Source organism: Nothobranchius furzeri, chromosome 13 (assembly GCF_043380555.1).
Source record: "Nothobranchius furzeri strain GRZ-AD chromosome 13, NfurGRZ-RIMD1, whole genome shotgun sequence".
Taxonomy (NCBI): domain Eukaryota; kingdom Metazoa; phylum Chordata; class Actinopteri; order Cyprinodontiformes; family Nothobranchiidae; genus Nothobranchius; species Nothobranchius furzeri.
Window position 1 is genome coordinate 16,200,994 of NC_091753.1, and position 26,826 is coordinate 16,227,819.

The window sequence follows — 26,826 nt, forward strand, 5'->3', positions numbered from 1 at the left end:
AGTCCACTGATCTCAGGCTCAAGGGGAGAGGGTCCAGAGTCTAGGGGCCACAGCAGCAGATGATCTGTCACTATAAGCGAGTATGATATGCTTTTCCAAAGATTCATAATCGTTTATGTCTGCATGTTGATACCGATACAGAGCACCCCCGCTGAACAATAGCCTGGCCTGCTAGACTCCTCCTCTGGTTAATTCTGCACAGAGAAAGGTTCTGGGAACTCTCCTATTCAAATAACTCCACCTCATGAGAATTCTAACTGAGCCAATCAGCGCTGAGTATCATACGTCACACACCATAACGCCGAGTTTGCCGAACATGGCGACTGACCCGGAGTTCGCTGTGGCTCTTTCCTTTGTTCTAAATGACTTGGACACGTCTTTAAAATCACAACATGTAGAAGTGCTAAAAGTCTTTCTTCTAAAGAAAGATATTTGCGCTGTCGCCAGTCACCATTGTTGACTACAGCTAAAAAACTACAGCGTCGCTCAGTTCCTCGTAAACAACGAAGACATCGGCGGAGTTCGCTGCGGCTCTTTCCTCTGTTCTAAATGACTTGAATGTCTTTAAAACCACAAACAGAGGGGCTAAAAGCCTTTCTTCTAAAAAAAACAAAAGATGTTAGTGCTGTTGCCAGACACCTTTTATTACTACAGCTAAAAAACTACAGGTTCACGCGGTACAGTCGGCATTTCCGTCTTTTTTCTGATTGGTTATTTTTGAGCTGCCTAGTCCCGCCCCTCAAGTGCCTCTCTGCCTGTGAGTTACCAGACTCATTCTCTGTGCAGAATTAAACAGAGGACGAGTCTGGCAGGCCAGGCTAGCTGAACAAACCAACACACTGCCTAAAACCTGATTTGACTGGTTCATGTGTCTGCTGTGCCGACAGCTATGGCTGACAGAAGCAGACTAGCAAATGCCGTGACTCGGCTTAGGGAAAAAAACAAATGTGTGCCCATCACACAGGTGATGGGATGAAAATGGACAATTCTACGATCTCTGAGCTTTGGTAGACCGTCATCAATTTATAATCCTTAATGATCTTATATTGTCAGATCGCACAGCCCTAATTACATCTCAGTATTATTTAGCTGAAATCCAATATAGGATATGTATTTCAAAAGTGTTCCTAATTATATCCAGAGGATTACTCTCACGTGAGACCTGCAACATGGAGTTATTACAGTTATGAAGGCAAACATGGCTGAAATCTCACAGTATTCACTCATAAAGTAGGAAAGACACGCTGCAGGCCCCTGTACCTGTTATCGGTCTACACAGCCAGGGTCATGTTGAAAAGGGTTAACCCTGGCCCTAACCCACAGGATACTACACCCATATGAAACTGAGAGGGTCATCTCATGTCTTATGAAAATAAATCTATAAAACTTGAGACATTGTCCAGTCCTCATCTGAAGGTACAATATGAGACGACTTTAACGTGTCTGGAACAAACGAGTCACTGATGTGATGTGCTGAAAGCAAAGCCCTGTCGAACCTCAGGAGCTAGCAAAGCACCACTGATCAATTTACGGCTAGGATGTTCAGGGTGACCTGACACAAGGAAGACATACACTTAAATAAGTATAAGCCGCAGGCTCACACCGCACTCGTAAGCATGTCTCAGACACAGATATGTGTGGGACTACGTTCTACAGACACCAGAGACCCAACACTTCTCCCGGTGCTGCAGTGTGAGGCTTAGAAAACAGGTCCTTGTCCTGTAGCTCCTTCTTTTCTGCAATGGATGAACTTTCAAAAAGACAACTTTAAATGACAAATCCCAGATTTAAGCTGGTCGGACATCCAGATGCCACCAGACAAATCGTTATATTGACACCCTATTTTCCCGGAAGCCTTTTTCATCACATAACACCACTGTGGTTAAAAACAGACAATAGTCTTTAACCCCCTCCATAATCATGGTGCACTCCTGTTTACCTCAAAATGTTCTAAACATACACTAAACCTTAGAAGTGACCTCGTCAGATGTTTGCCCCAGATGCTGGGCCAAGAGCTGCCCCAGACTCTTCTGGGCTTTAGTTTAATGTGTGCTTAAAAGACTTTCTCTCTCCAAATATCTGCTCATCATTTCTTCATTTGCACTCCCAGAGCGGCCATCATCCGAGGGGGCCGCGTCGTCTAAGTTCCGCCACCTCTGTTGCTCAAACGTGTGTATGTGCTCTGCAAAGAGGTCCCGGAGGTCTTTTAATTTTTGAGGCTATTTTTAGTTGAAAAAATAATTGAGGTGGAAAGTTCCATCTGTCCAACACTCTAGTTCCAGCTGCTCCTTTTTAGCAGCGAGCAAACAGGACTTACCAGATTAAATGACTGAGTGGATCACTATTACTTTGTTTTATCTTACTCTACATTACCAGGGAGGGAGGATGTATCAGGTTACAGAAAATGATCATATTGGGTTTAGAAAGGTCAGCGGAGCCGTCCTTCATCTTTCAATCAGCTGTCGTCATGCAGCCAGTCACGCCTATCCCAGTGTGTGTGTGTGTGTGTGTGTCCGTGGAACAATGGAAAAGCATGTTTTAATGATTATTCCCGTACACCTATGTGCAGCAGTAGCTCAGGAGGGAGAGCAGGTTTTCCAGCAATCGGAAGGTTGTGGGTTCAATCCCTGCTCCTGCCAGAGAATGTGTCCTTGGCAAGACACTTAACCCCCTCGCCTGCTGGTGGTGGTCGGAGGGACCGATGGCGCCTTTGCTTCTGTAACTTACCAATCATGGGCTCACCCATCTTGACTCACAAGGCTGTTGTTGGTTTAGTGTCCAGGAAGAGAACGTCTCGACTAGTTTAAGTTAACCGTTAGCATTAGCAGCTTCACCACACAGCAGAAGCTCCTCCAGGCTTGTATTGTTTACGGAAATAAAACATTCTTGTTGCAGGTCAGTGGTAGAGTCACATAGCTGTTGTCCAATCTGAGGCTAGTTGTCCAAATATCAGGAAATAAGATTCCAAATCCTGTCGACTAAAGCGCAGCAAGTTTCAGGTCTGAGAAACGGTGCACCTGTCAGCAGTTAAGGTTTGTGTTTCTGTTTTAACTTTCAGCCATCCACTGGAGGGCACCAGGAAGACGCTCATCACACCTCCCTCTAGGAGCTTCCACACACCTGCACTCATCTAGGCTAGGGTTGTCACGGTGCGAAGATTTAACCTCACGGTTATTGTGACCAAAATTATCACGGTTTTCGGTATTATCATGGTATTTTTTTAAACGTGTTACATTTTCAGAGAACTAAATAAACCCTGTATATCAGGAAAATATTGTCCTCAGTTTGTGTCTAAATTTTGCCTAAAATGTGTTATTTTGTAATTATGTTGTTTATTTGTTTACACATTTCACCTTTAGTCTTTAAAATACCAATATTTGCCCAAAACTTCTTATTTTTTGTCTGTTTGATGTCATCATTTTAAAAATATTAGACCAGATGATACTCAGTACTCAAGTAGCCTTCTAATCAGATACTTTTTTACACTTACTTGAGTAATAAACCCTATATCAGGAAAATATTGTCCTCGGTTTGTGTCCTTCCAGTGAGCTTTGCAGATCTGGGAAAATGTCATCAGGCAGTAATCACTGTTAAATTCATAATTATTCTCGGAGAGAGACCAACTCTTATCTGCCCCTGGGAGCTCCGTAATGCATAGCGTCATTTCAACATGGCGGTGTCCGTGACACGGTTTATATGCAGGTAGCGGCGCTGCGGCTGCTTTATATAGCCAGTCGTTGCATTCTCCCTCAACCCAAATTCTCAGATCACGCATTTTCGCTAAAACGCTAACGTTAGCTTGCCTTGCGTTGACTGTGGAGTTGTGGGTGATGGTCACGCAGATGTGTCATGAGATTTGAAGCGTTGCTGCCTTTCACAGACACTTTTTCTGCACGTGCTGCAAACAGGATAGCCGTCTTCTATCATCTGTCCCTCGGCATTCTTCAAATATCCAAAAAATGCCCATACTTACCACTTTGTCTTCTTTGAGGGATAATAAATGTCCTGAGCGCTGCCGTCTCCTCCTTTGGCCATTATTTCAGCTTTAGCTTCAAGAAAGTTTTGGTTGTAAACAACAAAGTGCGCATGTGTCGCCGGCAACTTCAGCAGATGATACGGTGGCTGGTAAGGGTCACCGCGCCTACACCGCAGCCACAGTAATCCACCGAGATAATGTAGTTTTTTAAAAACAAGACGGTTATTATTATTGTCAACTTTTTTACCGGGGTTTACCGCTACACCGGTTACCGTGACAACCCTAATCTAGGCATCAGCAGCCAGGAGGATAGAAGGAGATGAAGCCAGTCATCCTGTTCTGGCTCCTCGGGTTAATCTGCTGCCTTTAGCGATTCCTGGGACCACACAGGTTCCTGTCAGAACAATCCACCTCTCTAATCATCAGTACAGGCTCTCCCCTTCTCCGGGAAACCTCCTGAGATCCTGAACCTCCTTCATAACCATCAGCATCCTCCTCTTCAGAGCGTATCCCGTCCACCCTCATGCCCTTGGCCCTAAGCTACATCTCATTCTTCAACCCAAAATTTGTTTCAGTTCCCTATGGTTCACCTTCTCTTCTACCGTTACTCCTCTCTGGACCACACCCATGCTACCACCATTCCAGCTCCACTTACCTCCCTGAGGTCCAACTACTCCTCACCTCCGTAAGCATTTGATCATAACAAATATTTTTAGATTATCTTTCTTAGCCTGTGATGGCGGCGCCAGCAGTGGGCACGGCGACACATCTCTCAGCCTTCAGATTCTTGCTGCTTTTATATGTTCTGAATGTGCTCACTCCCAAGACCCTAAGTGTGTGTTTGCGTGGAATGTCGTTGGTGGAAGTGTTTAAGGTGCAAATAAAATTGGGGGGCAGGTTGCCACAGGAATGCGGAAATGGGGTCCATACCCACACCCCCTGACTTGTCCACCCCCCAAGGTCGTATGTGCATGTTTGTGTGATGATGTGAGGGAGTAGGAGGAGAGAAATGTGTGGGGAGGAATGACAGCATTATTATTATGATGTAGTTATTATTGTGTTATTCTCTTCCCTCAGATGTTGTGAAGAGGTGGAGCACAAATACGTTTTCAGGTACAACAGATTTTTTTAAAGATGAATCAAAATAAATAAATGTGTGGTTTTTTAGTTTATCCCATTATCTTTGGTCATTTGTAATGAACTACTATACTTTTGTTTACAGTGCCCTTGTTGCCCTAGCACACACATCACACCCTAACCCTGCATGCAGTTATCAGGTATTAATATGTGTTGTTTAATCTACACATGATTATAACGTGTTGTAACGTTCAGGTATGACTGGACCAATTTTGGACCTTTTCAGAACCTTTGTGGAGGTCAGAACCCACAATCAGTACTGGTTTTTCTAGCAGCATGAGACGCTCCCCACCCAGATATGAGAGGAGCAGCCCCACTGATGGAGGCTGATCTGAGGATCATGAGAGCGCTGAGTCACCAGGAAGCAGAAAAACACCTGGATAATCCAGAGGAAATGGTCCTGGCACACGCCCACACCAGACAGCCGTGTGTGTGCTGCTTAGATGAAAAGAAATTATTTCAAACTCAAAACTTCACCGGATTTCTGTGTGCTGTTTCTTCTCTTGTGGACTTCATGTTCGAGCTTTGAGTATAACCTGGATGTGCTTTTCTGTCAGCAGTCCACCTGCATGTGATTTCAGAGCCAAGAAGTGAAGTGAGGTCAGCACCGACGAGATTCCCAGAGAACTGCAGGAATACTGGGATTTTCCTCCAGGGTCCGCGCTGCTCACCATAGCCTACTTCTGGTTAATCAGACGGATTATCAGCGAGCGCAGTCCTTCACCGTCTGCTCTGTTTCTATTTCCACACACAGACCCTCCTACTACTGTAGCATGGCTGGTTTTATACAGATAAGGGATGTTCCCATCACGTTTTTTTGCTCCCGATCCAATTCCAAGTCAGCAGATTTTGAGAATCTGTCTAAACCCAGTCCCATTCCCATAATATTCAGGAAAGCATTAAAACAAGAAGAAAACACATCCAAGTTGTCCTTTAGAATAGAATAGAATAGAATAGAATAGAATAGAATAGAATAGAACATGTTTTAGGGATAACAGGAACAGTGACTGGTTTAAATCCTACCTGTCTGACAGATTTCATTTTGTTAATGTATGGCGTCAGATGGGTGCCAAAACCAGTGCACGTGGTCCACAAAGCGCGTGCGAACGGGACTCGCGCGTGTTAGTTAGAACCTCTCGAGTGAAAATATACATGGCAAGAGGTCATTTGTACACTGAGAGGAAGCAAACTGTGTCTGTGAGCGCACAAGGATGTGCACAAGTGACAAACCTGCGTGCACGCTTACACAATAGTGTTGTATGGGCCCATACGGTACCGAACGGCACCGGAATTTGGTTTCACACACAGGTCCGATTTGCGTTTTCGGTGCCACTGCAACTCTTTTTCTCAGACCTTCTCCCCTGTGGTCAGACTAGGACCGAGGCGACACTACGCACTGATTGGCCGGCTGAAATTACGCCTACCGCCTGCAAGAAGAATGAGCCAGCGGGGGTTTCCTGCACGCGCGATTCATTTTCATGCTGTTGAGTAAACTTCTGTCTGCAGCACGGAGCTGCCGATCCGGAGCTGTCGTTAAGTGCGGGAACGGGAGAAAAGAATAGCTCTGTGTGTGTGTGCGCGCGTGCGTGCGTGCGTGCGTGTGTGTGTGTGTGTGCGTGCTTCTATTCTTCGCATCAGAGCTCTTACCCTGGCGAGCAGATAGCTGCTCAGATAAGAAATCTGTGTGTGTGTGTGTGTGTGTGTGTGTGTGTGTGTGTGTGTGTGTGTGTGTGTGTGTGTGGCACAAGATAATGAGAACACACACAGCAAACTAATAAAATAATGTGGTTCAGAGCCTCCAAAAGCAACACAGCTCATGTCCGCCTTTGTTTACCTTATGGAGCGGACTTTACAACAGGAAATCTATTGTTTTATGTTGAAATGCCCATATTTGTCCACTCTAATTTAGTCAAAATGAACCTAAGCTCATGCACCGACTTCATGATGGTGTAATTACAACTTCAGTTCTGATAGTTTTCCAGATTGGGAGGGGCTTTGGTGCCATGGCGAATTGTGGCGTGACGCCTTGACCTTACGTTTGACTGTAACTTCCACTAACAGCCTCCAATCTGCATGAGACTGAATACGGTAAACCACAATGCAGCCCTTTAACCAAACAGCACAAACAGTTGATGTACATTGTCTAGTATCACCATAGTGCCCCCTACACACCTTTAAAACTGTGATAACCACTACAGACGAGGTCGCGACTGCACCAAACTTCTTAACTTAACTCAACTCAATCTTTATTTCTAAAGCGCAAAGTCACAGAGGTGACCAACAAAGCACTGTACAGACATATATCAGTGATTAATAAGACAAGAATTAAACAGAATAAAAATAAGGTTAAAGATTAAAAACAGGATTAAAAACAATAAAAACAACATACAAATTAAAAAGAAACACAAGCAGACTAACGGCCTCGTGTAAAGGCCAGATCAAATAAAAAAGTCTTTAGCCTGATCTTAAAAACTGTCACTGATGGTAAAGCACACACATCACAGGGTAACTCATTCCAAAGTTTTGGACCCACCACAAAGAAAGCCCTGTCTCCTCTCATCTTTAAACGAGACCTGGGGACTGTGAGTTGCAGATTGTTGCCAGAGCGGAGTTATATGGGCGTATTAATGTCTGCAAATAAGAAGGAGCCAGTCCATGTAACGATTTAAAAACCAACAAAAGGACTTTCAAACAAAACCGAAAATCCACAGGCAGCCAATGTAGGGAGTCCAAGACTGGGGAGACATGATCAAATTTCCGTTTTCCCATCAAAAAATTTGCTGCCACATTTTGCACTAGTTTCAGCCTTGCCAAAGTTGCCTTGGTCAATCCAAATAAGAGGGAATTACAGTAGTCCAGCCATGTAGTAATAAAAGCATGAACTACTATTTCCAGATGTTTTCCTGTCAAAATTGGTTTTATTCTTGCTAAGCGACGCACATGGTAAAAGGAAGTGGACACAATTCCATTCACATGGGCATCAAAGCCCAAAACATTATCCATTTGAACTCCAAGGTTTGTGACAACTGTCTTTATCTTTGAATTAAATGGCCCAATATCCAGTGAGGTAGGATCAACCCAGCCATTAGGTCCAAAAGGGACTGCCTCTGTCTTGTCCTCATTGAGACACAAGTGATTTACCAATAATCATCTCTTTACTTCGGACAAGATGTCTACCAGGTTGTCCATTGAGTTGCCATGTTCACTACCAAGGGGAAGATAAGCGGTCATCGGCAAAAAAATGAAAACTAATACCAAAGTGATGGAAAATATCCCCCAATGGAAGAATATAAATCAAAAACAGAAGTGGTCCATGCACAGAGCCCTGGGGAACACCCCGGGGGAGTTTGGAGGAGGCAGACAAGAAACCACCCATTTTATTATTATTATTATTATTATTATTATTATTATTATTATTATTATTATTATTATTATTATGTTTATTCATTTCGCAGACGCTTTTATCCAAAGCGATGTACAAGTATTTTTTTTTTTTTAATAACCTGTAGGGCATGTTGTGATGTGTGGGGGAAACCGGAGTACCCGGAGGAAACCCACGCATGCATGGGGAGAATGCGCAACTCCACGCAGAAAGGCGAGTTTTGAACCTGCGACCTTCATGCTGCGAGGCAACAGTGCTCACCACTGCGCCACCATGCAGCCCATTTTAATGCAAACTGTTCTGTTTGTAAGATACGATCTCAACCATTCCAAAGCTAGACCTGAGACACCCACATCATGTTTGAGACGGCCAATTAACACATTGTGATCCACCGTATCAAAAGCAGCAGTGAGATCAAGCAAGACAAGTAGGACAGACTCACCACGATCTGTGGCAAGCAGAATTAACATTCATCACTCTCACCAATGTTGTCTCACTACTTTGCTGCACCTTAAAGCCTGATTGAAAAAGTTCCAACACCTTATTTTCATTCAAGAAGTCCATTAACTGTATAAGCATGCTATGTGTCATCACACAAAGGGACTAAACACAACCCTCTGGTCATTGGTTATATCTCTTTAGCTCCGCCCCTGACAGATAGTAAGACCTGAATACCACATGCATAAAGCAATTAACACCAAAATACACACAAATGACTGTTTTTAACCTACAAACTTCCCCATGGCATATTTTTGAAAATTTGGGACAGCGCCCCCTAGATACAATAAAACATTAACTTCTACAAAAAAGCTCCAAACTATATCAAATATGGTGGGAGTCATAATGCAACTGCAATTCAATTCAACTCAAGTTTATTTCTAAAGCACCAAATCATGACAAGAGTCATCTCAAGGCACTTCACATAGTAAACATTCCAATACAGGTCAGTTCATTAAGCCAATCAGAAAAAAGTTTCCTATATAAGGAACCCAGCAGGATCCTGGCTCAGTATAAGTAGCCATCCACCACGACTCACTGGGGATGGCGAAGACAGAGCAGACACACGCATACACCAACACACACACGCACACACACACACACACACACACACACACACACACACACACACACACACACACACAAACACACACACACACACACACACACACACACACACGGGTTCCTTCTATAGGAAACTTTTTACTATAAACATTGTAGAGCTGTAGCGAAGCGTCGATGACGTCGATGGCTCGATTCTAAAAATTCATCGATGTCAGATCCGGTAGTCGGCGCACCACGCCCACTTGTTGCATCCCCAATAGTTTGAAAATGGAGGAGGAATCTGCCTGTTTTTCCTCTAGTTCGCCCTCTTCTCCGCCTTCACTAACATCTCCGCCAAATACCGAAGACCCGGAACAATGTCCGTCCGCTACTAGATTCCTTTCCTGTTTTGCCCGCCTTCGTCTCCCGGCAATGGACAACAACTTCTGGGGTCAAATGCGCTGTTTCGTCTCTACTACAGATGTAGAAAATCACCGGGAGCGTTTCTCCCTTCATTAAGGAGCTGCTTTCAGACATTAGGAGAGCTGCTTTTGTGGTAGCAGTCCCCCCCCCCCCACCCCCCCACCCCCGTGCTGATCTGTTTGCTGGGTATTTTTTGTTTATTTAAACCTGGTAACTTGAACTTAACATTGGTAAAGCTACTGTTAGCATTTTCACTAACAGCTTCTTGCGTTTGGATAAGCTGTTACATTTTGGTTTAGAGTTCATCTTTTATTACATTTAGAGTGTTGTGGGTTTTCGGTTTAGTTTAAAATATCACCTTGAGTTTGGTTTAACCACCCAGTTTAGAGTTTGGACCTTTGGAGATCCATGTTTTGGTCCAGAACCCTGTAATCTTTGCCCAGTGGGACATCCCTAGTTATTTGTACTTTTGTTTTAATTCCCCACAGGCAGAATTAGTTTTATTATTCCCAACCTGTGGATGGAAAGATTTATGTTTTTTTTTTGTAAATAAACCTGATCATCATTTTAACTTTTAAATCCCGTTTTTGTCCCTTCCTTTTTGCACACGAGCCAAACTCCCCAGGAAGAGTCGTAACACCACTCGCCTCACGCACATAAGTGACCAAAACAAAGCAGCATGGAGACACTCCGTCTCCAACCACCTCAGGCAGCAGCCTGCACTCCCACGTTCTACACGTCACCAGAACATAACCAACCAACACAATAAAAGCAGTGTTATACAAAATGGAAGGCCTGTAGTGTTTCTTCTCTTACAGTAACAATTTATCAATTTTTTGAGGAATTTATTTGAGATTTTCTGGGTTTTATTAATTGTGCAATAGAAAAATAATCATTAGATTAATCGTCTAAATAGTCATTAGAATAGCCGACTGTTTGATCAAATAATCGTCAGAATAATCGTTTTAAAAATAATCGTTTACCCTCAGCCCTAGTACATTGACTTAAAAACATGTTTATATTTTAAAGTAGCAGCGTTGCTCTTATTTCAAATGGTTTACTCCGTCAATATGAGGCTGTATTGAGTAAAGCATGCTCCCATGACACCGCAGGCAAGGGGAACCTCGGCAGACAGGCTAACTTTTCCCTGCATAAAGCCTGATTTACACTTCTGCATCTGCGAAAGCCACTATAGGGAGCCTAAGTCACGCCCATCAACTTCTGCATCACGGGTCCTGAAAGTACAAAGAAATAAATACAAGTCAATGGGGCTAAAAACGCTTATTTCTAATGCTGCTTGTTATATGCCATGAATTTCATATATGAATTTTAAAGACACATTTTAATACCAAGAAAGTGCTTCTTTTCAAACGGGGGAAACATTATTTAAGGGTTTGTGAGAAAAAAGTCCACAACTAGAAATGTGCTTCACCAAATTGATGTCATCCAACCAGAGAAAACAGAGGGAAAAGGGCTATAAGTTCAGCGCCTCGTGATTTTTATCTTGAGAGACGCTATAGAAATTATATTTTCTTCTTCTTCTTCAAACTTCAAAACCTTCCTTCAGGAGGAAAGAAGCACCATAAATCTGGTCATGTGGTACGTAGCACCTACGCTAGGGGGGAGGAGATTCTGTGGTGACGTACCGATGTCTGATTTGTAGTCATGCTAATTACAAACGTTTACCAAGTTGATAAATCTCAAAGTGCATGACTGGCGTGGTCGAAACACCCATCATTATTTTTCATTCAAATTACAGTACAACACGTGTGTGATCCAGGGCCTAAGGGAAACAAAATAGCTCTTTTGTCTGTGTTAAAACTACAAAAATGCTAGCCTGGCAAGCCAGACAAAATAAATGTATTATTTATTTAGTCTGGCTTGCCTAAATAAATGTATTATTTAGTCTGGCAATGCTCCATTGGCAGCTCTTGGTCGTGGGTCGGGTTCTACCATTGCCTTTCAAACAATCTCCACATGCTAGTGGACAATGAACAACGGGACGTACTCACCGCAATGGATGTCGATAAACAAGGCGGTCCGCTGTTGAAGAAGGTGAAAATACGTCCCTTTTTCTTAAAAAAAAGGACTTAAATCCATCCATCTGCTCCTGATTCTAATACAGCCCAAGTCCACATAGTCCTAACTGATGTAAAAACCATTTCAAACGAGCTGTCGCTGTCTTGTTCCACTCTGTGGCATCATCCCATCCACAAACAGTGTTGCCAATTGTTTTTGACTGAAAGTAGCTGAAGTTCCCCCCAAAAGTCACTAGATCTCACCAGATGATGTCACGTGCTAATTTGCATATGACGCAATGACGTTATCTGGTTTGCTTGTTGACATCACCACGTCTGTGTCATGACGTCACCAGTCTTGTAGAGTAAATCAAATAAAACCTGCGTGATTTTAATTTAAAAAAATTATTTAATTTATTTTTTAATATTTTATTAAAATAAAAAAACATAGAATACAAAACAGCAGCCTTTAAAACATCAAAGAAAGATGGCACAAAAAATGGAAGGAATATTTGTATTTTGTCTGAAGAGAATGGAACTCTTAAACACAAAAATATAAAATTGATAGGAATGTATGTATGACTGAATTAAAATGAATTTTCTCTTGTAGTTTTCAAGTGCCTTGAGATGTCTTCTGTTGTGATTCAGTGCTATATTTTGACCTAATTGATAAAATATATATTCTTTAGTTTTGTTTGGTTTTGTTGCTTTTAGTACTTTTGTGTAAAAAGATGCAGGCCGTATTTAGTATTCAGAAACGTTACATGCAAACTAAACTGCCAATGACCTGAGGTGTTTGTCTTACAGTATTATTCTGTTTTTTATAAAAGTTTAAAATGTGCTATGTTTTTGAACTCATCATAGAGTTCGAATGTTCCTTGAATCCACCACAGGTGGTGCGAGAAGCCAGCAGCCTTGTGCGAGTGCGACGCTGCCCTTCGGTCTGCCTGCCAGTGCCAGCCGAGCTCAGCTGCCGAAATGCGGCAGGATGGCGGAAGGAGTGGTCGCCCTTCATGCAGCTCCGGTGCCTATCTCAAATAACGGACTTGTTAATAAACTATTTGCATGCGAGAGAAAAAACCCACACTGGTCATATTATATCACCCTTCACAACCAGACGAAGGGGTTTCAACAAAACGTTAAGTGTGGGCGAGTCAATAAAGGAAGAAGAAAATGGCTAAAGCTAACAAGAAAGCTAACAAAGCCCTGCCTCGCCCCGGCGAATATGAACACAAACTCAAAAGGTAAGAAAAACCCATTATCATCACCCCGCAAAGCTGTAACTATTTCAATATTTACACTATTAACAAAAATGAAACAGCTTTACTTATTAGTTTCAGTTCAGATGTTTTACTAACAAGAAATTAACTATTTTACATATTTATTTGAAGGCCAACCACATGAACTATTGACATACAGGTGCTGGCCAGTAAATTAGAATATCATCAAAAGGTTGAAAATATTTCAGTAATTCCATTCAAAACGTGAAACTTGTACATTATATTCATGCAATGCACACAGACCAATGTATTTCCGATGTTTATTACGTTTAATTTTGATATTTATAGGTGACAACCAATGAAAACATCAAATCTGGTATCTCAGAAAATTAGAATATTCTAAAGGCCAATGAAAAAATGTTTGTTTCTCTAATGTTGGCCAACTGAAAAGAATGAACATGAAAAGAATGTGCATGTATAGCACTCAATACTTAGTCGGGGCTCCTTTTGCCTCAATAACTGCAGTAATGCGGCGTGGCATGGACTCGATCAGTCTGTGGCACTGCTCAGGTGTTATGAGAGCCCAGGTTGCTCTGATAGTCGTCTTCAGCTCCTCTGCATTGTTGGGTCTAGCGTATTGCATCCTCCGCTTCACAATACCCCATAGATTTTCTATGGGGTTAAGGTCAGGCGAGTTTGCTGGCCAATCAAGGACAGGGATACCATGGTCCTTGAACCAGGTGCTGGTGGTTTTGGCACTGTGTGCAGGTGCCAAGTCCTGTTGAAAGGTGAAGTCTGCATCCCCATAAAGTTGGTCAGCAGCAGGAAGCATGAAGTGCTCTAAAACTTCCTGGTAGACGGCTGCATTGACCCTGGACCTCAGGAAACAGAGTGGGCCAACACCGGCAGATGACATGGCACCCCACACCATCACTGACGGTGGAAACTTTACACTGGACCTCATGCAACGTGGATTCTGTGCTTCTCCGCTCTTCCTCCAGACTCTGGGTCCTTGATTTCCAAAGGAAATGCAGAACTTGCTTTCATCAGAAAACATAACTTTGGACCACTCAGCATCAGTCCAGTCCTTTTTGTCCTTGGCCCAGGCGAGACGCTTCTTGCGCTGTTTCTTGTTCAAGAGTGGCTTGACACACGGAATGCGACACCTGAATCCCATGTCTTTCATGAGTCTCCTCGTGGTGGTTCTTGAAGCGCTGACTCCAGCTGCAGTCCACTCTTTGTGGATCTCCCCCACATTTTTGAATGGGTTTGTCGTCACAATTCTCTGCAGGGTGCGGTTATCCCTAGAGCTTGTACACTTTTTTCTACCACATTTTTTCCGTCCCTTCGCCTGTCTGTTAATGTGCTTGGACACAGAGCTCTGCGAACAGCCAGCTTCTTTAGCAATCACCTTTTGTGTCTTGCCCTCCTTGTGCAAGGTGTCAATGATTGTCTTTTGGACAGCTGTTAAGTCAGACGTCTTCCCCATGATTGTGGTGCCTTCAAAACAAGACTGAGGGACCTTTTAAAGGCCTTTGCAGGTGTTTTGAGTAAATCAGCTGATTAGAGTGGCAGCAGGTGTCTTCTATATTCAGCCTTTTCAGAATATTCTAATTTTTTGAGATACCAAATTTGGAGTTTTCATTAGTTGTCGCTTATGAATATCAAATTTAAATGTAATGAACATTGGAAATACATTGGTCTGTGTGCATTGCATGAATATAATGTACAAGTTCCACGTTTTGAATGGAATTACTGAAATATTTTCAACCTTTTGATGATATTCTAATTTACTGGCCAGCACCTGTATTTACAGTATTAACAAAAGGAATTTTTTAATTGTAGTTCCAGTTGATATTTTTTACTTGCAATAAATTAACTATTATACAGCTTGATTTAAAGGCCAATCACATGAACTACTGACATATTTACTAGGGATGACCTGGATGTAGGGATAAAGCATTTTTGATGAATACGAGCCTGAAATCAAATCATGCAAATCATGGAAATCTCATAAATATTAGAACAAATTCAACTGAGCAGAAAATTAGAAACATTAAATGTGGGTTATTGAACATTAGATCCATTTTTTCTAAGACATTGTTAGTTAATGACTAGATTTGTGATAATCAGATTTATTTGCGCTCTCTCACAGAATCCTGGCTGCAGCAAGAGGACTATGTTAGTTTAAACGAGTCGACTCCTTTTAATTATTTAAATCATCTTATTGCTCGAAGTACAGGGCGAGGAGGAGGAGTAGCAACCATTTTTCATTCGGACTTATTAATCAGTCCCTTACAGATTAATAGCTACAGTTCGTTCCAACATCTTATTCTTAGTTTTCCTAATCCAGATTGCAAAACTGTAAAACCACTCTTGTTTGTGGTTTTATATCGTCCACCAGGCCCTTACTCTGAGTTTTTGAATCAGATCTCTGATTTTTTTTACCTGATTTGGTGCTAAATACTGATAAGGTCATTGTAGTGGGGGATTTTAATATTCATGTGGACATTGAAAATGACAGCCTCAATGTAGCCTTTAGTAATATCTTAGACTCAATTGGTTTTACTCAAAGAATACATAGCTCCACCCACTCCTGCCATCATACATTGGACCTTGTGATGACTTATGGCATAGAGTGTGAGGAAATAACGATCTTTCCACAATATCCAGTCCTCTCGGACCACTTTCTGATAACCTTTGAGTTTTTTATAACTGAGTTCTCGAGACTTGAAAGTAAATTTCACTATAGTCGGTCTCTATCTGACAACGCAGTTGCATCTTTTAAATCAACTGTTCCATCTTTACTGTCCTCAGCATCTCAGAGGAATGTAGCAGAGGGCAATATTTTCATTTCTAGCCCCTCACAAATTGATGCCTTAGTTCATCATGTTACTTCCTCTTTACGTGTGGCATTAGATGATGTAGCCCCTTTAAAAAAGAAGGTAATTAGGGACAGAAAGTTGGCTCCCTGGCTTAATTCTCATTTACGAGCTTTAAAACAAAACTCTAGAAAATTGGAGAGAACATGGCGCTCTACGCACCATGAGGAGGCCTACCTATCCTGGAAATATAGTCTTGTGCTTTATAAAAATAAGCTTCGACAAACTAGAACTGCTTATTCCTCAGCGTTAATTGAGGAGAATAAGAATAATCCTGAATTTATTTTCAGAACAGTTACCAAACTTACACAGAATCATAGCTCTGAGCCATCTATTCCCTTAGCCATCAGCAGTAATGACTTTATGGGACTTTTCACAAGTAAAATTAATTCTATTAGAAACAAAATCTTTAGCATCCTCCCTAACGCGATTTCTTCTTCCTCAGTAAGTGAGGCAGCATCAGAGGTAACTGTAGAACCTCATCTGTGTTTGAACCGTTTTGATCCAATTGAGCTTTCGGAGATATAAAAAATATTAGGTTCATCTAAACCTTCAACTTGCATTTAGATCCAATCCCAACCAAATTATTTAAAGATGCATTTCCTTTGGTTACTGCCCCCATTCTAGATATAGTCAATCTATTAGTAAATGGATATGTACCACAGGATTTTAAGGTTGCTGTAATCAAACCTTCACTTAAGAAGCCTTCTCTGGATCCAGATGACCCAATGAATTATAGACCAATATCTAACCTTCCATTTTTACCCAAAGTCCTTGAGAAAATAGTGGCCATCCAAGTATGTGAGCATTTAAACACTAATGATCTGTTTGAGGAATTTCAGTCTGGTTTCAGAGAATATCACAGCACAGAAACTGCATTGGTGAAAGTTATAAATGATATTCTCATGGCCTCAGATAAGAATCTTGTGTCTGTTCTAGTCTTGTTAGATCTCAGTGCTGCCTTTGACACAGTAGATCACAATGTTCTTGTAGAAAGGCTTGAACATGTTGTAGGGATCAAAGGAAGAGCGCTAGGCTGGTTTAAATCCTACCTGTCTGACAGATTTCATTTTGTAAGTGTACATAACTCTTCTTCATACTCCAGGGTTACATGTGGAGTACTACAGGGTTCAGTGCTTGGACCAATTCTTTTTACTATATATATGCTCCCAATTGGTAAAATCATTAGAGAGCATGGGATAAACTTTCACTGTTATGCTGACGATACTCAGTTATATTTATCCATTAACCCTGATGAACCTAATTGGTTAGATAGATTACAGGCTTGTCTTGGGGACATAAAAAATTGGATGACTCTAAACTTTTTGCTTTTAAATCAAGACAAGATGGAGTTCTCATCTTTGGACCAGAAATCCAGAAAAGGAAATTGCTTAGTCAATCACCTGACCTGAATTGCATTAAATTAGTCTCCGAGAACAAAGTAAGGAACCTTGGTGTGATTTTTGACCAGGACATGTAATTCAAATCCCAGGTTAATCAGGTTTGTAGGATTTCCTTTTTCCACCTTCGGAATATTGCTAAGATTAGAAGCATCCTTTCCAGGAGTGATGCTGAAAAACTAATTCGAGCATTTATTACATCAAGACTGGATTACTGTAATTCATTACTCTCAGGAAGTCCACAGAATGTAGTTAAAAGTCTTCAGCTTGTCCAAAATGCTGCAGCTAAAGTTCTGATGAGAATTAAAAAGAGAGATCATATCTCCTATCTTAGCTTCCCTACATTGGCTACCTGTTAAATTCAGAATAGATTTTAAGATCCTTCTTCTCACATATAAAGCTCTTAATAATCAAGCTCCATCATTCATTGAGGACTACCGGTACCTGGGTGTACACTTGGACTGTAAACTGGACTGGACCAAGAACACCAATGCTATCTTCAAAAAAGGGCAGAGTCGGCTTTTCCTACTGAGGCGGCTCAGGTCCTTCAATGTTGGTAGGAAAATGCTGACCATGTTCTATTACTCGGTGTTGGAGAGCATTGTGTTCTTTGCAGTTGTGTGCTGGGGCAGTGGGGTGAAGATAGCTGATGCCAATCGGCTGAACAAGCTGATTAGAAGGGCTGGGTCTGTCCTGGGTGTTAGACTGGAGAACCTGGAGGAGGTGTCTGAGAGGAGGATGCCAAAAAAGCTTCTCTCTATCATGAACAACCCCTCCCACCCCATGCACGCCCACATGATGGACCACTGAAGCACACGCAGCAAAAGACTCATTGCCCCGAAATGCAGAACTGACCGCCACAGGAAATCCTTTGTACCGGTGGCAATAGGACTGTTTAACTCTTCCTCACGCTGTAGGTGATTCTCCAAATACTATTACCTTGGTTATTCTGTGCCCTCACCGACTGTGCAATATTACCCAAGAGTTCTGATTGTAAATATGTTTTTATCCCCCCATCATATCATATGCTGCTACAAACCCATATTCTTTTACACAATACTTTAATCACTTTTGTGAATCGCCTGCACCGACGGCTTAATTACTTATCCACAAGGATGCAGTCATGTATTTAATTATTGAGATATGCGATTGTTTGTTTTGCACTATCCTACATGGGACTACTGTAGATCTTTTTTTCTTATGAATATATTGTATATCATATTTCTATTTCACCTGTTCCTTTGTCTCTCCGAGTGCTTTGAGCATGTACATGACACAAGAATTTCCCTCGGGATAAATAAAGTTGCTCTTATTCTTATACATCAGTGATCTGATTGTTCCATACGTTCCTAACCGAGCACTTCGCTCTCAGACTGCAGGTATACTGGTGGTTCCCAGAATATCTAAAATTAGGATGGGAGGCAGATCTTTTAGTAATCAGGCTCCTCTCCTGTGGAACCAGCTCCCAGCTTTAGTCCGTGAGGCAGACACCTTGTCTACTTTTAAGAATAGGCTCAAAACATTTTTTATTTGATAGGGCCTATGGTTAAAATCTGATGTTAGCCTAGATCTGGACAAGTGGGGGAGTAGAGGGAGGTGGAGTGTACAGTCGGTAAAGACGGCCCTCCCTTGCCCTGCCTCCAACATGCCTCCATCTAAAAAGGCTAGGTTATCCAGCGTATCTCTGTAGTTATGCTGCTATAGGCTTAGACTGCTGGAGGATACACTGACCACTTTTCACACTCTACTACTTTCTTCTACAATTTGCTCTTTAACTGTATTATTTCCTGCTATTTCATTCGTTAACTTTATTTTTTCTCTTAAGTGTTTTTCTCCCCAGAAGAAGCTACAATGATGTTCTGCTGAGCTATGGTGGCCTCATGGAGGGGACCATCATCTAGCACACTGCTGCTAACCATTTAAACTTTCTCCCTCTCCTGATAATAACTTTTTGTTTCCTTACATTGGATGTGCTACTGCTAGTTTACCCGTTTAACAATAGATTCATGAGGATAAATACAATAAAGTTTATCTCTCAATACAATTCAATTCAATTATACTTTATTAATTCCAGAGGGAAATTGATTAATCCCTGAGGGAAATTGAATATTTACTAAGCAGTCATGGTGTAACCATGGACACATTCAGGGTCCAAAATTAACACTCGCCACTCGCCAAATGCGAGCAAATTGCTCCATTTGGCGAGTAAATTTTTGAGCTCTACCGGCCACCTGGCGAGTAAATGTTTGCAACAAATTAGTTATGTTTATCAGTCATCTTCCATGGATTTCTGATACTCCTCCCGCCTGCACGCAACGTACACAAACATACGCGAAACGTGAGCGCCGCATCCAATGTCATTTCCACCTATCCCATTCAATCAGTTTATCAAGTTAGCAGTTAGCTTCGGGTTAAAACTAGCAGTGAAATGTGGCGGTTTTAACTGGAGTCAGCCAGCCTTCCTAAAGAAAACTCGTCAAACTGGAAGAAAAAACACCAGGACCAGTGGCAACCAGAAGATTTTGTGAAAAGTAGCGAACTGGAGATGGCGGAGTCGTGAGACAATGGCTACATTATGATGGCCACGTAGCATTGCTGCCTTTCAGACAACTGTCCCTCGGCATTCTTCAAATATCCAAAAAATGCCCATACTTCCGACTTTGTCTTCTTTGAGGGATAATAAATGTCCCGAGTGCTGTCGTCTCCCCTGGCCATTATTTCAGCTTTAGCACAAAGTGCGCATGTGCCGTCGGCTACTTCAGCAGATGATACGGTGGCTGGTAAGGGTCACCGCGCCTACACCGCAGCCACGGTAATCCACAGAGATAATTTTTTTTTAAACAAGACGGTTATTATTATTGTGTACTTTTTTACCGGGGTTTACCGCTACACCATTTACCGTGACATCCCTAGTCCTTACACACTTTCAGATATTCTCATGGTGCAGCTGTGATCTCCAGAGATCAAGGACTATGACCCAAATGAGGCTGTAATGCTTTGGCACAAAGACGGTGTCAGAAGCAGGAGGCCAGACTTCATGGACAGAGAAAAGGAGTCTGACTAGATTTCAATGAAAGAGTTCATAAAAACATCTCTAAAAATATATAAATAAATAATAAAAATGACAAAAGAGTTGTTTTTCTTATTAATTGATGTTTTAATTATTTGGTCACTCTGTTTGGAATCAACATAATATAGAATAACATGCTTTAGGTAGATCTAAATCATTTAGAATTTTGGCCGGTAAAAATATGCTTGGCCGGTAGATTTTCATCATCTACCAGCCAACTCGGCCGGTGAGTAAAAAATTCAATTTCGGACCCTGGACACATTGCTAGGTGTGTGTGTGTGTGTGTGTGTGTGTGTGTGTGTGTGTGTGTGTGTGTGTGTGTGTGTGTGTGTGTGTGTGTGTGTGTGTGTGTGTGTGTGTGTGTCTGTGTGTCTGTGTGTGTGTCTGTGTGTCTGCTCTGTCTTCTCGATCCCCAGTGAGTCGTGGAGGATGGCTGCTTATACTGAGCCAGGATCCTCTGGAGGTTTCTTCCTGTTAAAAGGGAGTTTTCCTCTTCACTGTCGCTATATACTTGCTTAGTATGAGGAGGACTGCTGTAAAGTCGCTAACTCTAGTCAGTGACTTGATGCAATTTGCTGGGTTCCTTATGTAGGAAACGTTTTTTCTGATTGGCTTAATAAACTGACTTGAATTGGAATGTTTATTATGTGAAGTGCCTTGAGACGACTCTTGTCGTGATTTGGCGCTATATAAATAAAATTGAATTGAATTGAATGCCCAGATATTTGGAGACACTGACATCTGTGCATTCATCAAGCAAAAGGCTATATTTGTTACTGCCAATGTCAGCCACCACCCGCTGTATGAAATATGGAGCCAAAACACCATTTATCATCTCGGTGCATTTGGTACAGTGCATCCGAAAATTTTGGGCAATACTAGAATCAGGGAAAGCTGCTTTGCATGCTAAACCGATGTGGTCACATGACAAAATTGAGCAGTGATCACTGATAGCCAAAGCAATTGTGGCCTCTGCCTGATTCAGTGTGTCCTTTTTATGGCAACAAATGTCAGTTTGGGTTGGCATGCCTGATTGTAAGGCTTAGCCTTCTCTATGTGCTTCTGCGTAGCTGCATGCTTTTTAATGTCTGACAACTTTGCATTGAAGTCTGTTTTGCAGTGCATGCAGGTAGCTCTAATGTCGCTACCTGCATATGGTTTCAGCCAACCTTTAAATTCAGGTAGTGACTCCCATTCTTTGTGGGACTTTTGGAAATAGGATTTTGGTTGTGTCATTGTTGTAATGTATTTACTTTGCCAGTTTGTCTAATAAAATGTTAAATGTCTGTTTTTTATTGAAATCTGTGTCACTATGATGAAGGGAAAACAAGCAGGTGGGACAGGAAGAAGTAAAAACATTTTTTTTTTAATTTTGAGTAGGGGAAAATGTGAGGTGAACTGAGAAATTAAGAAAAATTAATAAATGATAAGCAATAAAAAAGGCTGGGGACACTTTAGAAAGAGGAAGGAGAAATAAGTGTTTAAAAGATGAAAAAAATGTATAACGGAAATAAAGAAATGATTGCTTTCTAAGCAAAAGTAAACAGTGTAAAGTAGCCTTTAAAAAGGCTGTTTAACGTATGTTCGATTCTCTATATGATTGAAACAAAGTCTGAAAATGGGTGGATACCTGTTGGTGGGTGGCCAGTGTGTGACTAACGAAAGGAAAAGATTGGTCTTAAATACTTGAATATTTCTTTTATACAATTAAACTTATTTTCTCTGTAAAACAAATTCATTAGTTTGAGGGTGAAAACCCACAAAAGGTTTGATTGGTCAATGGGGGTAGCGTTATCATGATGCATGCACATGCGCAGATCATTTTCTTTCTGATCCTCTGGAAGGAAGGACGGTCCTGTCGCTTCAGATGCATCTCTAATCTGCAGGTAAAGTCGGCAACAAAGTTGTAGTGCCCACAAGATGAATAGAGGTCCCTGATTGGCCCACAAAGCGGAAAAAGCGCTGATTGGTCTACAAAGCAGATAAAGAGCTGTGATTGGCCAGCCAGAATTCTGCTAGGGCTGAGGAGGTTCCAATCCTAGACCACAAAATCCTAACTTAAACTATCTTGGACCAAAAACATGGCAGCATGCCCCAGAACAGCGCTCTGCCCTCTGTTGTCCTGGAGGGGAACTGAGCTCCCTCCCCAGCATAGGCGGAGATCCCAGGGGGGACGGGGGGGGACGCGTCCCCCCCTCACACAAAGTTGTCCCCCCCCCCCACAAAAGTTATTGTAAGCACATAAATGCTATCAGTAAACCTGTATTGTCTTCTAAAACCACAATGTAAAAGTTAGTCTGCAAATACAAAACAATGTGTTTTTAATTGTTGAGAAATTATAGTTCCACCCCCCCCACCCCCACCCCCCCCACCCCAAATACCTCAAGTTGATAGGGTCGGTCCACACGTGCTGTTTCCAATGGGCGGGGCTGCCGGCTTTGCCCCGCTCACAGCTTAACAGCAGCCCGCAGGCTCACAGGGAGCGGGAATCAAAAAGCCAGCAGTTTCCAGCAGTAAGTTTGTTCTACAAACTTAAATATGTATGTCAAATGTGGTCATAAATGTCAAACATGGACACAGATTATCTTTAGATTTTGATCACCGGTCGGAGATCCCTTTTTGACAGACCACCACAGTAAAAAAAAGTTGTCACTTCATGTTCTCTGGTCATTCCAGGATTATTCCGCTATTATTATTCCATTCACTAAGGTGATCAAAAGTTCCTTTTTCCGGACACGTACGCTTTCACGGTCTTCCCTGGAATCTGCGGAGCATTTATAGATCGATGAAAATGTCCGCGTTTCATCCTATTTAGCAGATGAACATGGTAGAATCAAAACTAACTGTTCCGATGTATGGAAAACCACAGCGTTTGACCGCTCTTATCCCGTCTTCACCAGGCTCTGCAGCTGTTTACAATATGTCAAAGTGCAGGTGCACCATGCAGCTTAGGGATGAACTGGTTGCAGCAAATGTGTGGTGGAGGCACGTTGCTCAAAGCTCTCAGTGTAAAACATAGAACCAAAGATCCCGTTGGCCACACAGACCCAAAAACACTATGAAAACTGAGAAAAGTGAGAGATCGATTAAACTGAAAGATAAACTATAGAGTGTGTATATGTTTAGTGTATTTGTAAATTAAATGTTTTTAATTTTTATTATTAAAATGAAACAAATATTTCAAGAATATATTTTTAGATTTTGTGTATCTTTTCATTCAGTAGGACTTAGATAAAGTGATTAAATATTACAGTTATTCTCTAATAGCCTACATACATTTCTATGATTTATTAAAGAGATTTCAGTCATTTTGATACTTGACTTGTGAAAGCTGATTTGAAGGTTGTTATTTTTTCTAGCCATATTTAGAAGGAAATTTTTAAATATATTAAAATCAATATGGAACTATTTGGATTTTAGTAGCTTTCATGTTATGTGATTTAATAAAATTTTAATTTGACATTTATGTTCTCTCTCTTTGTTGTGAAAAAGTTAGATATGTTTTAGTACTTAAAATGAATGCTTTGCATCCGTCCACACGTGTAGCTGTTGGTCAGCTCATAGCCGTGTCATCTCAGGACATGTTGCTTCAACTATTAACGATCTACTTTTAAATCTTTATTCTGAACTGCTTATTCCATTTTAGGCCACAGTCTTGTTATTGAAATGAAAACAAAAAGAAAGAATGCTTATGGAGATGTACAAAACTGGCAAGATATTATTGTCGATCAATATCCTCCAGCTCCGTTCTAATGACAATATCCCATCTGTGTGTGTTGCTGTCCAACTGTCAGCAGAGCAGGTCAGTTGAAATGGCAGAGAAACGAAAAACATCAGCAGACATCAGGTCGTTTTTTAATGCTCCAGAATGTCAAGTAAGTAGAAACTTGCATTTTGATAAAGACATCTATAAGAAAGAAATGAAATGCCTATGAAATTGTTTCTAAATGGTTTCATTTGGCAAAGTCCAGTCACTTGAGGACAGGCAGCCAGAGCCTGTCAGACACAGGCACAGAGTCTCAGGTCAGTCTCTTATAAGGACATACAGTGTTGTATGTAGAGAGCATTTTTTCATGTCCCCCCCAAAAAATTACTCTCTGAAGTTTTACTGTTTATTGTCGTCGTCGTCGTCGTCCCCCCCCACCCCCCCCCCACCCCCCACCCCAAATTGAAATGGGATTTCCGCCCTTGCTCCCCAGGAGACGAGCAACAGTCACATAAGTATGAACCAGACTTTAAACGCACAAAAAGCAACAGAACAGATGCATTGTGAGATAAGGCTGGCTCAGAGAGACATGGGACTCGTGAAGGGGGCAAGTGAGAGGAATGTGTGATCTAGTTGTTGTGGAGGTGCAGGGACTCGTCAGCCTGATCCAAACTGGAATGGGTAAGGTTGGGATCAAATGACCAGCACGCGCTTGAGGAGAGACTGAACAGTTTACCTCAGATAAATCAGTTGCTCCACTGTTTATTATTATTATTACTATTATTATTATTATTATTATTATTATTATTATTATTATTATTATTATTATTATTAGGAAGTGAAGTAGCCACACGGGGCTACTTTCACTCACGACCTACCCTGCAGGCAGAGAACCAGCGTCCAGGCTATCCACAAGTCTGAGTTGGGAAACTTGACCATGGCTGCTGAACGTGCTGAGGCTCAGACCATAGAGGCGTACGTCCGCTCTGCTCGCGGAGTCGTTCCAAAAGTATCCGCTCCCGGCGCGCACTCTCAGCACTAGCAGGACTGCTCCAACGTGATGGGAAAGTTAACGCAGGACATGCTATCTCGCTTCTCGCTCCTTTGGTTTGGAAGCGGTCTGTGTCTCCAAGAACATTCACTCTCCGCTCAGCTTCACGCGCACTCTTGACAGGGATCACGTGCACCTGCCGGAGCTGAAGAACGTGCTTGCTGCGAGCAAAGCCCGAAGAGCTCTGACGTCCGCGCGCTCAGCCTCTCCGGCGCTTCTCGTTGCGCTCCGTGGGAGATTTCTGCTCCTGCTGAGCGGAACCTCCGAGGGAGAGAGCAGCGGCACGGCCACTTCCGGTGTAGAGCCACAAAATAAAACTAAATGTAGACAATTCCGTGTGAAGAAAAGGGTTTCTGGCAGGGAATCGTTCAGTTAGGGCTCGCTGCGTTCACAGTTGTCCAAAGTGACCGTAAACGTGAACGCAGCCTCCGGAAAGACCGGAAAAAAACGGGCGCACGTGCGGACTCGGTGGGTATTTTATTACGTAAGCAGTAGTCCACCGGAAAACGTAGCACGGTGAGTGTGTGTGGTTTGACACACCGCGAACTGACTGAGGCGAGTGAGCTCGAGCCCGATTGTTGCTGGGAGACCGCTGACGCTGGACAGCAGGGAGACGCGCGTGCCCTCCTGCGGCGCGTGTGCGGAACAATAGAATAGATTACAGGTGTCTTCGCCGCACATGAGCTAGGCTACTACAGATAACCGTGAAAAATATCAGTTTTTTCAATTCATATGTGCTGTAAAGGAGGTTTTTAAGGGATATGAAACTTTTCCATATTTGACACCACGTTCCTGAGCCAGGGTAGGCTACTGGGTTCATGAAATGCCTCTGTGGCCAGAATGCTGCACTTACACTTCTGTCAGTGTGCTCCAGGGCAGCTGTGGCTACATTGTAGCTCATCCCCACCAGTGTGTGAATGTGTGTGTGAATGGGTGAATGACTGATTGTGTTGTAAAGCGCCTTGGGGGGTTCCAGGACTCTAGAAGGTGCTATATCAAATACAGGCCATTTACCATTTTACCATTTACAACTTCAGAGGAGCCGGTGCGGTCTGTGAGCTGGCACTGCAGGCTGCTTCCAGCATGTTTTAGATCATGAACATGGCTGATTTGTGTGATTTGGTGACAAATCCCTGCTGTGGCACTAAGGCTGGGGAGATGAAGGTGATAAACAGTGAGGAGAGAAGTGTCCTCCCCCAGAAAAATGTGAATAATCACATGTAACTTCCTGCATTTTAACAGAATGTTAAATTATAATTAGGCGTGTATGATTGCTTTAAGAAATTAGCTTTAAAGAGCAAGTCACCCCCTACCAGAGTCTAACTTCACACTCACGTCATGTTTGAAAAATGCAACAAATGCTGTTGCCTAGCAGACCGAGAGGGCGGAGCTGCTAACAAATACACACACACACAGGCTGTGTCTCAATTCAGGGTCTGCATCCTTCGAAGGACCCAGCCTACTCGCCCGACGTGGGCTGGGTCCTCCGTCGGCCAGGTAGACCGGATGTTAACGGCTGT

General features: G+C 42.3%; 1 protein-coding gene across 1 annotated transcript in view; it reads right to left on the reverse strand.

Moving 5' to 3' along the window:
- igsf11 (immunoglobulin superfamily member 11) overlaps positions 1-25,808 on the reverse strand; it is a 249,882-nt gene extending 224,074 nt beyond the window's left edge. The window contains exon 1 of the mRNA XM_054734683.2: positions 25,134-25,808. Coding sequence (XP_054590658.2) covers positions 25,134-25,194 — 61 coding nt within the window. The 5' untranslated portion in view covers positions 25,195-25,808. The remainder of the gene's footprint in view (positions 1-25,133) is intronic.
- Positions 25,809-26,826: the final 1,018 nt, after the last annotated feature.